The 13955-nt window shown below is 37.8% G+C and overlaps 1 protein-coding gene across 2 annotated transcripts in view; it reads right to left on the bottom strand.

The window, feature by feature from the left end:
- The window catches only part of MYLK (myosin light chain kinase), an 842949-nt gene that overhangs the window by 174026 nt on the left and 654968 nt on the right, over nt 1-13955 (bottom strand). For both annotated transcript variants that reach the window (XM_053698066.1, XM_053698065.1), the window contains one exon: nt 8906-8983. In XM_053698066.1, the coding sequence (XP_053554041.1) occupies nt 8906-8983 (78 nt within the window). The remainder of the gene's footprint in view (nt 1-8905; nt 8984-13955) is intronic.

Here is a 13955-nt window from a genome sequence, read left to right as displayed (position 1 = left end):
TCTTTCATGATTCAGATAGAGAATACCATTTTAAAAAGAGTTCCAATTAACTTCTATCATCAAATTTTCTTTGTTCTCATGTTATTCTAGATAGGTAGCGTACATATGTCTAGGACACAACATTACAGGAAATAGATAGTGCTGACATCTAGTAGTGCACCTTCCTGCTTTTCAACAAAGAATAACAAGAAAATTAGGTAACAGAAGTACAATGGAATTGTTTAAAATGCAATGTTCTATCTGAATCATGATTTTTTTTTTTTTTGGGGGGGGGGGAGGATTTTATGTCCCTTTAAGAACTTTACCACAATGAATCACCCGGAATGAAATAGAAATTAATTTCAGTCAGAATACTGCAGGCTTTGCATATACTATGTGCTTTTTGCAGTATTGAAAGGTTTCAACTGGAGATCAGTTTGGTATTTCACTATTGATAATTATAGCACTAAAGTTCCACTAGAAAGCACAGCTTACTGGACATTTATACAATGGTGCTCAGGTGAGGCATTCTTGAAGGCTAATTTTTTTTAATGAGATTTAACTTTTACTGAAAACAAAACACAATAAAAAATTGCAATAACAATAAAAAATATATATTCATATACATAGTTACTGCAATTTAAAAAAAAGTTTTTATCTAGTTAACTTTAACTTAGGTAACTCCTTTATTATTTTTATTTTGTTATTTGCCTGCAATCATGAACTCCAACAGAAGAGTGTACCTGAGGAGAAAGTCAGCAGGAGACAAGAATACCCAGCATGCCCTTATACACTATTACTCTTATAGCGCCAACAACATGGTGAGTTACCCACTTGGGATCTTTTGAGCTTGTCACTATATAACCGTACAGTCTACACTATGAGATGAACTTCTATGCTTGACTTCAAGGGATTCTAAAGGGAGGCTTTTATAATCACCAGAAAGGACAACCTGATTCAGTCAGCTGGTGACTGTGACATCCAGTCTGCCTAACATGCACTACTGTTTTGTGCCACCCTGATTGTGAGTTGCCCATTTGGGATATTTCATTTCTCCTTTGAATATACAGTCTACATTATGAGGTGCAGTTTTGTGTTTTGTTCCCAGTGATCTGTCTGAGGTTCCCGCACTATATGAAGAGGAGCAGCCCTAGTGAACTGAAATCAAATTTGTGGCTGGACCGAGGCACTTTGAAACATTTTCATTATACAATCATTTGATACACTACATCTTCTGAGTTACCATTAGCCCCCCCCCCCCCCCATAGGACATAGTCACTAAGCCTTATACACAACTTTTACTGAAAACCCACAATCAACAATCCCTTCTGTCAATGGCTCTTTCCAAACCTAAATAAAACTAAACTAATAGTATCCCATAAAAAATTGTCTCTATTACTTCTGCTGCACATTAAACAAAGGTTTTAATTATAGCAACAATAGTGAAATATATGGAAAGAACAACAGGCTTGAAAACAGAGAGATTGAAGATCAAACATAAAACTTGGCTAAACATCTATTGAATAGTAAACAAAAATATTGCTGTATTCAACTTAAACAAAATGCATAGCTCCCTTTAAATCAATCTTTGCAAACTTGTAGGACAACTGAAATATATTTAATATATGTAGGTATTACTGGGGTACACTTGTATAAACCTGTTACCAAGTGTTGTAAACAGTTTTGCCAAATGGTTCACAAGACGCATGCAAGCTCCTTAGCCTACCTCTCGGACATAAACCCCAATATTTTCTTTCATGATTGAGATAGAGCATACAATTTTAAACAACTCTCCAATTTACTTCTCATATCTAATTTACTTTGTTCTTTTGGTTTCCTTTGTTAAAAAGCATACCTAGGTAGTCTTAGGAACTGGGAGCTAGCAGCTGATTGGTGGCTGCACATATATGTCTGTTGTCATTGGCTAACTGATGTGCTTACCTAGCTCCCAGTAGTGCATTTATGCTTCTTCTATAAAGAATACCAAGAGAATGAAGCTACATTGATTGTAGATGTAAATTGGAATTTTTTTAAAATTGTATGCAGTATCTAAACCTTGAAAGAAAATGTTTGGGTTTCATGACCCTTTAAGTATAAAGAACATAATTAAAATATTGTTTAGTCAAGCTAAAATTACAGAAAATATCCAGGTGTAGCCTCAATCATCTAAATTATAAGAGAAAACTGTTTTGATTTGTCAGAAATAATAGCAGGTTCACATGAATCCCAATCTTTAAATTTCCTTTTGCGCATGGTTATCCAGATAGCTGAGAACATCAGTAGCGTAGCCAGTACTACATCCAAGCCACACCCCCTTTAACTCCACAGTGGTTTTAGACTTTTTTAGTATTTTATCACAACATTTTTCTTAAAGGGAAATGGAATGAAATGGTTTTCTTTCATTCTTTCCAGTTCTTACTTTTGTCAAATTGACTTCCTTTTCTTGGCAGTCTCTGTTGAAAGAGCAGCAATGCAATACTGGGTGCTAGCCAAACTCATTTGTGAGCCAATGACAATGTGTGCAGCTGCCAGTCAGCAGCTAGTGCTTGTAGTGCATTGATACCCCTGAGTCTTCCTAGGTACCAAGAAAACTAAGCAAATTAGATAACAGAAGTAAATTTGAAAGCTGATTAAAATTGCATGTTCTATTTAAATTACCTGCCAACATCTGCTGGATGATATCTGGATGTGGGAGGTTAGCAGCTTGTGGGCAGTCACCTGCCAGTGTTTTATGGGAGGGGTGGTATTCTAGGTGGGTACTGGTGTATCCAGATGTGGTGTGGGCATGTCTTAGTGGTACAAGGGCTGGGACTCAGTCAGTCCTTAAAACCAGGACACTGAGGGGCTGTGGACGGGATGTGAGACATAAATAACAACCTGTGACAAAATGAGGGGCCAGTGCAGGTATGGGAGGTATAGGGTTAGCATATCATTTATCTCTTTGGATCCCAATGAGCTGCAATCCATTGCTATGTAGCTCACCTAAGCTCAAACAGCTAATATGTGATCTACATTAAACCAGCTGTTTTAATTGTGATAGAGTAAAAAAAAAAAAATTTACGATCTTTTCACACACTTTAATCTTGTGACTGCACTTTTCACTGATACACAGAAATCATGCAGTGCAAGGAATAAGATATTATTTGTTTAGCTGTTGAAATGTTCATTTTTAATAAATGCCAAGATAAAAAAACATAAAAAGAATGGTCATGTAAATTAAGAAATTAAAATGTCTTTGCTACATATAGCAAGAAGGGATAGGAGTGGTTCTAGACTATAAAATGCTGATCACAAAACTAAATATCAAGTTTGCTGCCTACATCTTCAGCAGATTTCTACATTTATTTGTTTAAAATTAAACTTCTCCAAAATGAAAGGAATCCTCTAGCTTGCAAACTGAGGGCCGCAGCTCTGAGCTTTGGGGGTGCTGCAGAAGTGAATAAAAGGAATGGTGCACGGTTGAATTAAACGCATACAGATACATCTGCCTGTATGGGAATACTTATTATGTTATATAGGTAGGAGCAGGGTAGCTTCATTTGAGCAGCAATAATACCAAAAGGCCAACATCTTAAGTGTATTTGTTCTGTTCAGTATCCCGAGTGACATTATATATACACATGTCAGTGAGAAAAGCATTGCTCAGTCTTGTGTGTTTTATATCCTAAGAAACTGATCCTCAGCAGTAGCAAAACAAGATTTATTCTCTGGGGCACCAGGTATGCTTTTGACATCTCACACAAGATTTAATTTATTCCTTTATTTCTGTGATTATATAACACAGAAGGACCCTGCTAAATTCTGCTTTCACCCTGCTATGTTCTAATAGGAAATCACATTTCAAGCTGTCGCAAAAATACGCTTGCAGTCTTCATTTAACTCAGCATATGAGGCTATAAGCCTGTTATAAAACCTCACTGAGAGCTCATTGGTGAAGCTCTGTAAACTAAGAGCAGAATAAATTCACTAACATCCTCTCTAGTCTCACCAGTTCCTGTTTGGCAATCTATTCTCTAATACCCATACAAGTCTCTACTATTTAGTAACTGGGCACCACAGGATAACACAGGACTTGACAAAAGTGAAGAGACTGAAGAGGTTGCTACTGAATCTGCCCCAGTGTCATCACATTCCTCTATTCAGGCCTTGCTTATCCTTTTTTATTTGGGTGAAGTGAACTATAGTTACAAGTAATGCTGCTTCTTATAGTTTTTCTTCTTTTTTGGTCTAATTTAGAGATTTAGAAATGCAATTGGACACAGCTAAAATTTCTGACAAAAGAATCAACAGAACAGCTTGATGGACAACAACTTAATTTTCAGTTTTGTTTTCTTTGTTAATCTATTAACTATACTAACTGCACTTAAAATGGGAAAAGATTGGTAATTTTGTAACAGTATAACTGATAAAGCACTGGAATTCATTGAAAAAATAATGCAATTGACCATATTGGTTTAAAGTACTGTATTTCACTATTCACGTATCTGTAACTGCGCAGACTTTCTTACACTCTAGTTATCCTTAGGTTTTGCAAGTGACAATTTGTAGTTAAAAAAAACCCCGTAGAAGTATTTTAAGTTAAAGGGATATGAAACCTAATTTTTTCTTTCATGATTCAGATACAGCATGCAATTTTAAGCAATTTTTAAAATTTACTCCTAGGGGTCAATTTATCAAGCTCCGTACGGAACAGAAGTTATGAAGCCGCTGTTCCATAACCTGTCTGCCTGCTCTGAGGTGGCGGACAGAAATCAACCCGAATACGATCGGGCATGCTGTCGGCATCTATCAATGTGCAGCGGACATGATATGCTACATCGTATCATGTCCGTCCCACTATCATAAATACACCCCCTAATATCAAATTTTCTTCAATCTTTGCTATGCTTTGTTGAATGAGCAGCAATGCACTACTGGTTGCTAACTGAACACATGGGTGAGCCAATGAAAATCAGTATATATATATATATATATATATATATATATATATATATGCAGCAACCAATCAGCAGATAGAACCTAGGTTCTTTGCTGTTCCTGAGCTTTCCTAGATAAAAATTTCAGCAAAGGATAACAAGAAAAGGAACAGATCAGAAACTGACATATGAAGCCTTAGAATCTGCTGCCAGTGTCATGAACAGGGGGAGGGGGGTGCTCTTGGGCTTTCAATACATTGCAGAATTTCATGTAAAGCTGAGCATAAAACTGTGGGCAGTAAAGAGGTTAATCCTGCTGCTGTGCCCTCAGTCTCTTTTCCCCAGAACAGGATGTTCACATGACCTGTGAGAAGGGTTAGGGAAACACATGGAATCTATCCCAGAACTAGAGAGCCAGCCCCACTTAGCAACTTGTCATTATGATCAAGAAAATGCAGCACATGCTGTACAGCTATCTGTTCCATTCAGTGCATGTTTCAGGAGCCACAATTACTAGAGATTTATCTATAGGTCCATAGCATTTACTGGATTAATGCATTATTATTCATACTAAAGCAGTGGGCTCCCTACAGGCAGGCTATATTTATAGATAAGAATATCTGCCTGCAGGAAAGCGGAATACAACGCAGTAGAACCATACAGAACAGCAAATGCTTGTAGCTTAGAGGTCTTTGCACATTAAACAGTGGGCAGAATGGAACGCTTGTGCCACAATGAAAATGTGCTGGCTAATTTCACACTAACAATACTCATTACTATTGTAAATGGCTTTTTTTCAGCCTGACAGCAGGGGCCTCAGGAGCTGCAGAGCTGTATAAGTAGAGATTCAGGGACATCAGGAAGGCACAGCCATATTTACCGGTATTTTAAACTCAAAGATTTAAATAAACATGAAATTAAAATGATATATCTGGGAACATAAAGGGAGAGCTGCTGAAAGATTAAACCGCAGACAATCACTGAACATACTGCTCAATACCATTCTTGTAACATTTAAAGCAGATTGCAGATATGATACTTTCCCCTCCTTTAATAAGTGCAAAGAATAATGGACAATTTAGGGCCAGATTACAAGTAAAGCGGTATTAAAGGGACACTGAAATCACATTTTTTTCTTTCGTGATTCAGATAGAGCATGAAATTTTAAGCAACTTTCTAATTTACTCCTATTATCAATTTTCCTTTGTTCTCTTGCTATCTTTACTTGAAAAAGAAGGCATCTAAGCTTTTTTTTTTTTTTTTTTGGTTCAGTACTTTGGACAGCACTTTTTTATTGGTGGATGAATGTATCCACCAATCAGCAAGAACAACCTAAATTGTTCACCAAAAAATGGGCTGGCATCTAAACTTACATTCTTGCATTTCAAATAAAGATACCAAGAGAATGAAGAAAATTTGATCATAGCAATAAATGAGAAAGTTGTTTAAAATGTCATGCTCTATCTGAATCACAAAAGAAGAATGTTGGGTTCAGTGTCCCTTTAACACATTTGCTTTATTCTCTTGATATCCTTTGTTGAAGGAGACACTGCATTAGTGGGAGATAGCTGAAAATATCAGTTGTATTTTTCAAAAAAGGATACCATGAAAATGAAGTAAATTAGAAAAGTTGTCTCACATTGGAAGATCGGTCTGGATCATGGGACATTTATTTTGAGTTTAGTGACATTTCTACATAAATCCAGGGCAGTCTGTGACATGATAATGACACTGCAGATATAAGGCATTAGGTCCCCTCTATCATAACAATTATTCATATAAGACAACTGATGACCATAAGGTTTTGTTAAAAAATGTTTTGTCCTTCCTTGGGATAACATGTTGCTTTATCGGGTACATTTTAATATGTCTTTTGAAGGGATAAAAAGGTTTTAGGTAGAATTGCAAGGGATTATAAAAAAAATTCTACACATTTTTCTTTTCTTTTCTACAAATAAGATAGATTACAAGTGTTGCGGTATGGCTTTTAACGCTGAAAAAATGGCCATTCCAGCATAATGGCCAGGAACGCATAATACAAGTTGTGGCGGTATAGCTATACTGCAAGCATTTTAGCCTGGAACGCAATGTCCATTCCGCACTCAAAAAAATGAAGTTTTTGTGTGGGTTTTTTATAGCGATGGTATTATAAGTTGTGCGTTCTGGCTAAAATGCTTGCGTTACAGCCTATACCGACACAACCCATACCGCCATCTGAGACCAGTAGTTATGGATTTTGCTTAACAAAAATGTTTCACAAAACTCATAACTAAAGTGTTACAAAGTACACTAACACCCATAAACTACCTATTAACCCCTAAACCGCAGCCCTCCTGCATCGTAAACACTATTTAAAACTTAGTAACCCTTAATCTGCCGCCCACCCACATCATGACTATTAGATAAACCTATTAACCACTAATCTGTCGCCCACCCACCCCTTTATTAACCCCTAAACCTCGGGCCTCCCACATCGCCGCCACTAAATAAAACTATTAACCCCTAAACCTCCGGGCCCCCACATCGCCGCCACTAAATAAAACTATTAACCCCTAAACCTCCGGCCCACCACATCAACGCTACTAAATGGTGGGTTTTACTGTTGGGGGACTTTGTATTTTTTTACAGGTAAAAGAGCTGTTTAACTTAGGGCAATGCCCTACAAAAGGCCCTTTTAACGGCTAATTGTAGTTTATTGTAGGTTAGGGGGTGTTTTTATTTTGGGGGGATATTAGATTAGGTGTATATGTTTTTATTTTTAATCATTTTGTTTATTATTTTTTGTAAGTTTAGTGTTTTTTATTTTTTGTAATTTTAGATTTTTTTATTTTTTTCGTAGTGTTAGGTTTTTTTAAATTTGTAATTTAGATTTTTAAATTGGTAGGGTATTTTTTTTATTTTATTAGAATATTAATGTTAGGTTAATTTATAGTTTAATATAAGGTTTATTTTTATTTCACAGGTAAGTTTTTATTTATTTTAACATAGTTATATTGTAATTTTAATTTTAAGTTAGTGGGGTGTTAGGTTTAGGGGTTAACAGTTTAATTTAGTGTTCTGCGATGTGGGGGGGCTGGCGGTTTAGGGGTTAATAGGTTTATTTAGTGCGGCAATGTGGGGGGCTGGAGGTTTAGGGGTTAATAAGTTTATTTAGTGACGGCGATGTGGGAGGCCGGAGGTTTAGGGGTTAATAAATTTATTTAGTGCCGGCGATGTGGGAGGCCAGAGGTTTAGGGGTTAATAACTTTATTATAGTGTCGGCGATGTCGGAAGCGGCGGATTAGGGGTTAATAGCTTTATTATAGTGTCGGCGATGTCGTGGAGCGGCTGAATAGGGGTTAATGACTATTATAGTGTCTGTGATGTCGGGGAGTGGCGGAATAGGGGTTAATAACTTTATTATAGTGTTGGCGATGTCGGGGAGCGGTAGAATAGGGGTTAATAGATTTATTTAGGTGTTGGCGATGTTGGGGGTGGCGGATTAGGGATGTTTAGACTAGGGGTTTATGTTAGGGTGTTTAAACATAACAAACTTTTTCTCAAATTTCAATGGGGTTGCGTTACAGAGATTTTTAATTCCGCACTTCAGGTGTTAGGTTTTTTTCTAACACTTTCTCCCCATTGATGTCTATGGGGGATAGCGTGCACTAGCACGTCAAATCATCCCTTGGATTTTGTCCGGTATGGAGCTTAATGCCACCATATCGCACGCACAAGGAGGCTTTTCAGTAACTCGTAATGGCAATGCTATGGAGAGTGAAATAACGCAACTTTTTTGGCGTTAGTTTCACACCCTGTTTAGCGCAAAACTCGGAATCTAGGTGTATGTTTGTGAAGTTGCATAGATGTTAGATACAGGGATACATTCTGGCTGCTTGTGTGTGTATTTATAGGCACACAGGAGCTGGTAGGGCTAAGACACACACATGAATCTGATGTTCACTAATGTGCACTTCAATTCATATACGTCCCTTTAAATGTTTTGACCCAAACTGTAAAGATCCACTTACTCTCAGTAGTGGCGGTGGTGGAAGAAGAATTGCTTTTAGGCTTCTTGCTTTTCTTTATGCCTTTTGGACCAGAGGTATCTGAAACACATCAGAATAATAGTTTAGAGAACAATTCCAATACATATTGGTGATTATCAATTAACAGTAGCTATAATACAAGCTGTAGAATCTCCCATAGTAAAAGTTATAGCCAGCTTAAAGGGACAGTACACTGTAAAATTGTTTTTCCATAAATGTATTTTAAATGACTTGTTATACCAACTGCAGAGTATAAAATATTTGAGAAATTGCATTTTCGGGTTTATTTGTGTATCTGAAGTAACTGGTTTTGTGCTTTGAAACCACAGCCTATTACAATGGGTTGAGCTTCAGGTAATATCAGATCTTATTATGTTATCACTTTTATGTACACAGACTTGCTTCCTTATCTTATATTTGTCTGGAACACCAAAGCTCAATACATAGAGAGAACAATGGAAAATTATCATTTTATTACTTAACTATCATGCCCCCACTGAGGGTGTAATCTCGTCTGCTGGCTGTGTTTACTTAGGCTTGTCAATAGCATATACGCAAGTATCAATACTTTCAGTATAGGTTGGGAAACCACAAGCTAAATCAGCTATTTCAAATGCTGAAATATGAGTAAAGGAGCTACTTGCAACCAATTTAATACACTCTAGCAGGTAAAAAGGAACATTGGGAATAATTTAAAGGGGAGAAAGTTTTTGGGTGAACTGTCCCTTTAACTATGCATGGATAAATAGCACATAGAAATAACAATGGTGACAAAGAACAGCTGATGGCTGAATGATGGAGCTATCAGTTCTAATCCTTAGGAACCTGGCATCAGCCAAGAGTCTGTGACTATCCCTGGAGCACTTGTGCCAGTGACATCACAGTATTAAAATATCCAGATATGTATCAGGATCATGTTAAGGCAAATCCTCCAAACAATATGTTTAGGAACAATAAGCCAAGATAACACATGCTGTGGTAAACACTGTGTGATACAGGTGTCAAATGACTACTGTAATACAGGTACACACTGTATGACATTAAAATAGTAACTGAAAGGGCAGCTGATTAGTGATAAGTACACCTTCATTTAGTGTGGTGTAAACTTTCACTTGTGAAAATACAGTATGTGACTAATTGTACAGTTCTGACTCTTGCCAATTACATGAAAGAAAACATAATTTATGTAAGAACTTACCTGATAAATTAATTTTTTTCATATTGGCAAGAGTCCATGAGCTAGTGACATATGGGATATACAATCCTACCAGGAGGGGCAAAGTTTCCCAAACCTCAAAATGCCTATAAATACACCCCTCACCACACCCACAATTCAGTTTAACGATTAGCCAAGCAGTGGGGTGATAAAGAAAGGAGTAGAAAGAATCAACAAAGGAAATTTGGAAATAATTGTGCTTTAAACAAAAAATCATAACCACCATAAAAAGGGTGGGCCTCATGGACTCTTGCCAATATGAAAGAAATGAATTTATCAGGTAAGTTCTTACATAAATTATGTTTTCTTTCATGTAATTGGCAAGAGTCCATGAGCTAGTGACATATGTGATATCAATACCAAAGATGTGGAGTCTTCCACTCAAGAGTCACTAGAGAGGGAGGGAATAAAAATAAAAACAGACATATTCTGCTGGAAAAATGAATCCACAACCCAAACAAAAATAAGTTTATTTCATCTTTGAAAGAAAAAAACTTAAATCAAAAGCAGAAGATTAAAACTGAAACAGCTGCCTGAAGAACTTTTCTACCAAAAACTGCTTCCGAAGAAGCAAATACATCAAAACGGTAGAATTTAGTAAATGTATGCAAAGAGGACCAAGTCGCTGCTTTGCAAATCTGATCAACTGAAGCTTCATTCTTAAAAGCCCACAAAGTGGAAACTGATCTAGTAGAATGAGCTGTAATTCTCTGAGGCGGGGCCTGACCCAACTCCAAATAAGCTTGATGAATCAAAAGTTTCAACCAAGAAGCCAAGGAACTAGCAGAAGCCTTCTGACCTTTCCTAGGACCAGACAATAAAACAAATACACTGGAAGTCTTCCTGAAATCTTTAGTAGCTTCCAAATAATATTTCAAAGCTCTTACCACATCCAAAGAATGTAAGGATCTCTCCAAAGAATTCTTAGGATTAGGACATAAGGAAGGGACAACAATTTCTCTACTAATGTTGTTAGAATTCACAACCTTAGGTAAAAATTGAAAAGAAGTCCGCAAAACTGCCTTATCCTGATGAAAAATCAGAAAAGGAGACTCACAAGAAAGAGCAGATAGCTCAGAAACTCTTCTAGCAGAAGAGATAGCCAAAAGGAACAACACTTTCCAAGAAAGTAGTTTAATGTCCAAGGAATGCATAGGCTCAAATGGAGGAGCCTTTAACGCCTTCAGAACCAAATTAATACTCCAAGGAGGAGAAATTGATTTAATGACAGGCTTAATACGAACTAAAGCATGTACAAAACAGTGAATATCAGGAAGTATAGCAATCTTTCTGTGAAATAAAACCGAAAGAGTGGAGATTTGTCCTTTCAAGGAACTTGCAGACAAACCCTTATCCAAACCATCCTGAAGGAACTGTAAAATTCTAGGAATTCTAAAAGAATGCCAGGAGAATTTATGAGAAGAATACCATGAAATGTAAGTAAGTCAGAGAAACCTCTATGACTTAGAACTAAGCGTTCAATTTCCACACCTTCAAATTTAATGATTTGAGATCCTGATGGAAAAACGGACCTTGAGATAGTAGGTCCGGCCGTAACGGAAGTGGCCAAGGCGGGCAACTGGACATATGCACAAGATCCGCATACCAAAACCTGTGTGGCCATGCTGGAGCCACCAGCAACACAAAAGACTGTTCCATGATGATTTTGGAGATCACTCTTGGAAGGAGAACTAGAGGCGGGAAGACGTAAGCAGGATGATAACACCAAGGAAGTGTCAGTGCATCCACTGCTTCCGCCTGAACATCCCTGGACCTGGACAGGTATCTGGGAAGTTTCTTGTTTAGATGAGAGGCCATGAGATCTATCTCTGGAAGACCCCACATCTGAACAATCTGAGAAAACACATCTGGATGGAGAGACCACTCCCCTGGATGTAAAGTCTGGCGGCTGAGATAATCCGCCTCCCAATTGTCTACACCTGGGATATGCACCGCAGAGATTAGACAGGCTGGATTCCGCCCAAGCAAGTATCCGAGATACTTCTTTCATAGCTTGGGGACTGTGAGTCCCACCCTGATGATTGACATAAGCCACAGTTGTGATATTGTCTGTCTGAAAACAAATGAACGGTTCTCTCTTTAGCAGTGGCCAAAACTGAAGAGCCCAGAGAATTCTAAAATATTTATTGGTAATCTCAAAAAATATGCAATAAATAGGAGGGGGCGCCCTATCAGGGGATATAGCAAATATCCTGTCAGGGTAATATTAAATAGCCAATTGGTATACAAGCCTCAATAGAGAACTATACTAGTCACAGACTAAATAGTCTATAAATTAGTAACAATAAATGTACCTCCTAAAAATAGTTTTATTAAAAAGGATAAAACAAAGCTACGTGTTTCTCAGCTCAAGGCTGTTTCATCAGGCTTCATCATGAAACAGCCTTGAGCTGAGAAACGCGTAGCTTTGTTTTTATCATTTTTAATAAAAATATGTTATATTGGGACACTTGCTATTATCTTTTTGCTGCTACATATCCTTTTGCTGAGAGGAGCCCCTTGCACTGGGCCTCTCTTTGAATCACTGGTGGTTTCTGGATTTCCTGGTATCCAGCAGGCCCTTGATTAAGTCTGGTGGGTGACCATATTGATCTCATCCTGCCTCTATAGCATCAAAGGAGATGCTACAACAAATGTGAGTACCTTTTTCAATAATTTACTGACTCACTTGTGTCAAGACAATACTAGGCCATATATGCACCTATGTCCTTTTATGTTGTTCATCTAGACACCACATCTACACCAGAGTTTGGTCCCCTGGGTGACTATTAGAAATCCCAGACTGCTGCTATAGCACTACTTGAGGTGCTTCCTTAAATGTGAGTTTACATTGCATATATACACATATCTATCATCTGGACCAGACAATATTGGGCCATGTGGCGCTTCTGTTTCTTCTTGTATTGGTAATCTCGCCTCTTGAGATTTCCAAACCCCTTGTGCTGTCAGAGATCCCCAAACAGCTCCCCAACCTGAAAGACTCGCATCTGTTGAGATCACAGTCCAGGTTGGCCGAACAAAAGAGGCCCCTTCAACCAAACAATGGTGATCTATCCACCATGTCAGAGAGTGTCGTACATTGGGATTCAAGGATATTAATTGTGATATCTTTGTATAATCCCTGCACCATTGATTCAGCATGCAAAGCTGTAGAGGTCTCATGTGGAAACGAGCAAAGGGGATCGCGTCCGATGCTGCAGTCATTAGACCTAAAACTTATATGCACATAGCCACTGAAGGGAATGAGTGAGACTAAAGGTGCCGGCATGCTGTGACCAATTTTAAACGTCTCGTGTCTGTTAGAGACAGAGTCATGGACACTGAATTTATCTGGAAACCTAAAAAGGTGACCCTTGTCTGAGGAATCAAGAAACTTTTTGGTAAATTGATCCTCCAACCATGTTTCCGAAGAAACAACACTAGTTGATTTGTGTGAGATTCTGCAGTATGTAAAGACTGAGTTAGTACCAAGATATCGTCCAAATAAGGAAACACCGCAATACCTTGTTCTCTGATTACAGATAGTAGGGCACCCAGAACCTTTGAAAAGATTCTTGGAGCTGTTGCTAGGCCAAATGGAAGAGCAACAAATTGGTAATGCTTGTCTAGAAAAGAGAATCTCAGAAACTGATAGTGTTCTGGATGAATCGGAATATGAAGGTATGCATCCTGCAAGTCTATTGTGGACATATAATGTCCTTGCTGAACAAAAGGCAGAATAGTCCTTATAGTCACCATCTTGAAAGTTGGTACTCTTACATAACGATTCAAAATTTTCAGATCCAGAACTGGTCT

Source organism: Bombina bombina, chromosome 1 (assembly GCF_027579735.1).
Source record: "Bombina bombina isolate aBomBom1 chromosome 1, aBomBom1.pri, whole genome shotgun sequence".
NCBI classification, from domain to species: Eukaryota; Metazoa; Chordata; class Amphibia; order Anura; family Bombinatoridae; genus Bombina; species Bombina bombina.
The sequence above is the reverse complement of the archived record's forward strand: the minus strand, read 5'-3'. Positions and strand labels throughout refer to the sequence as shown.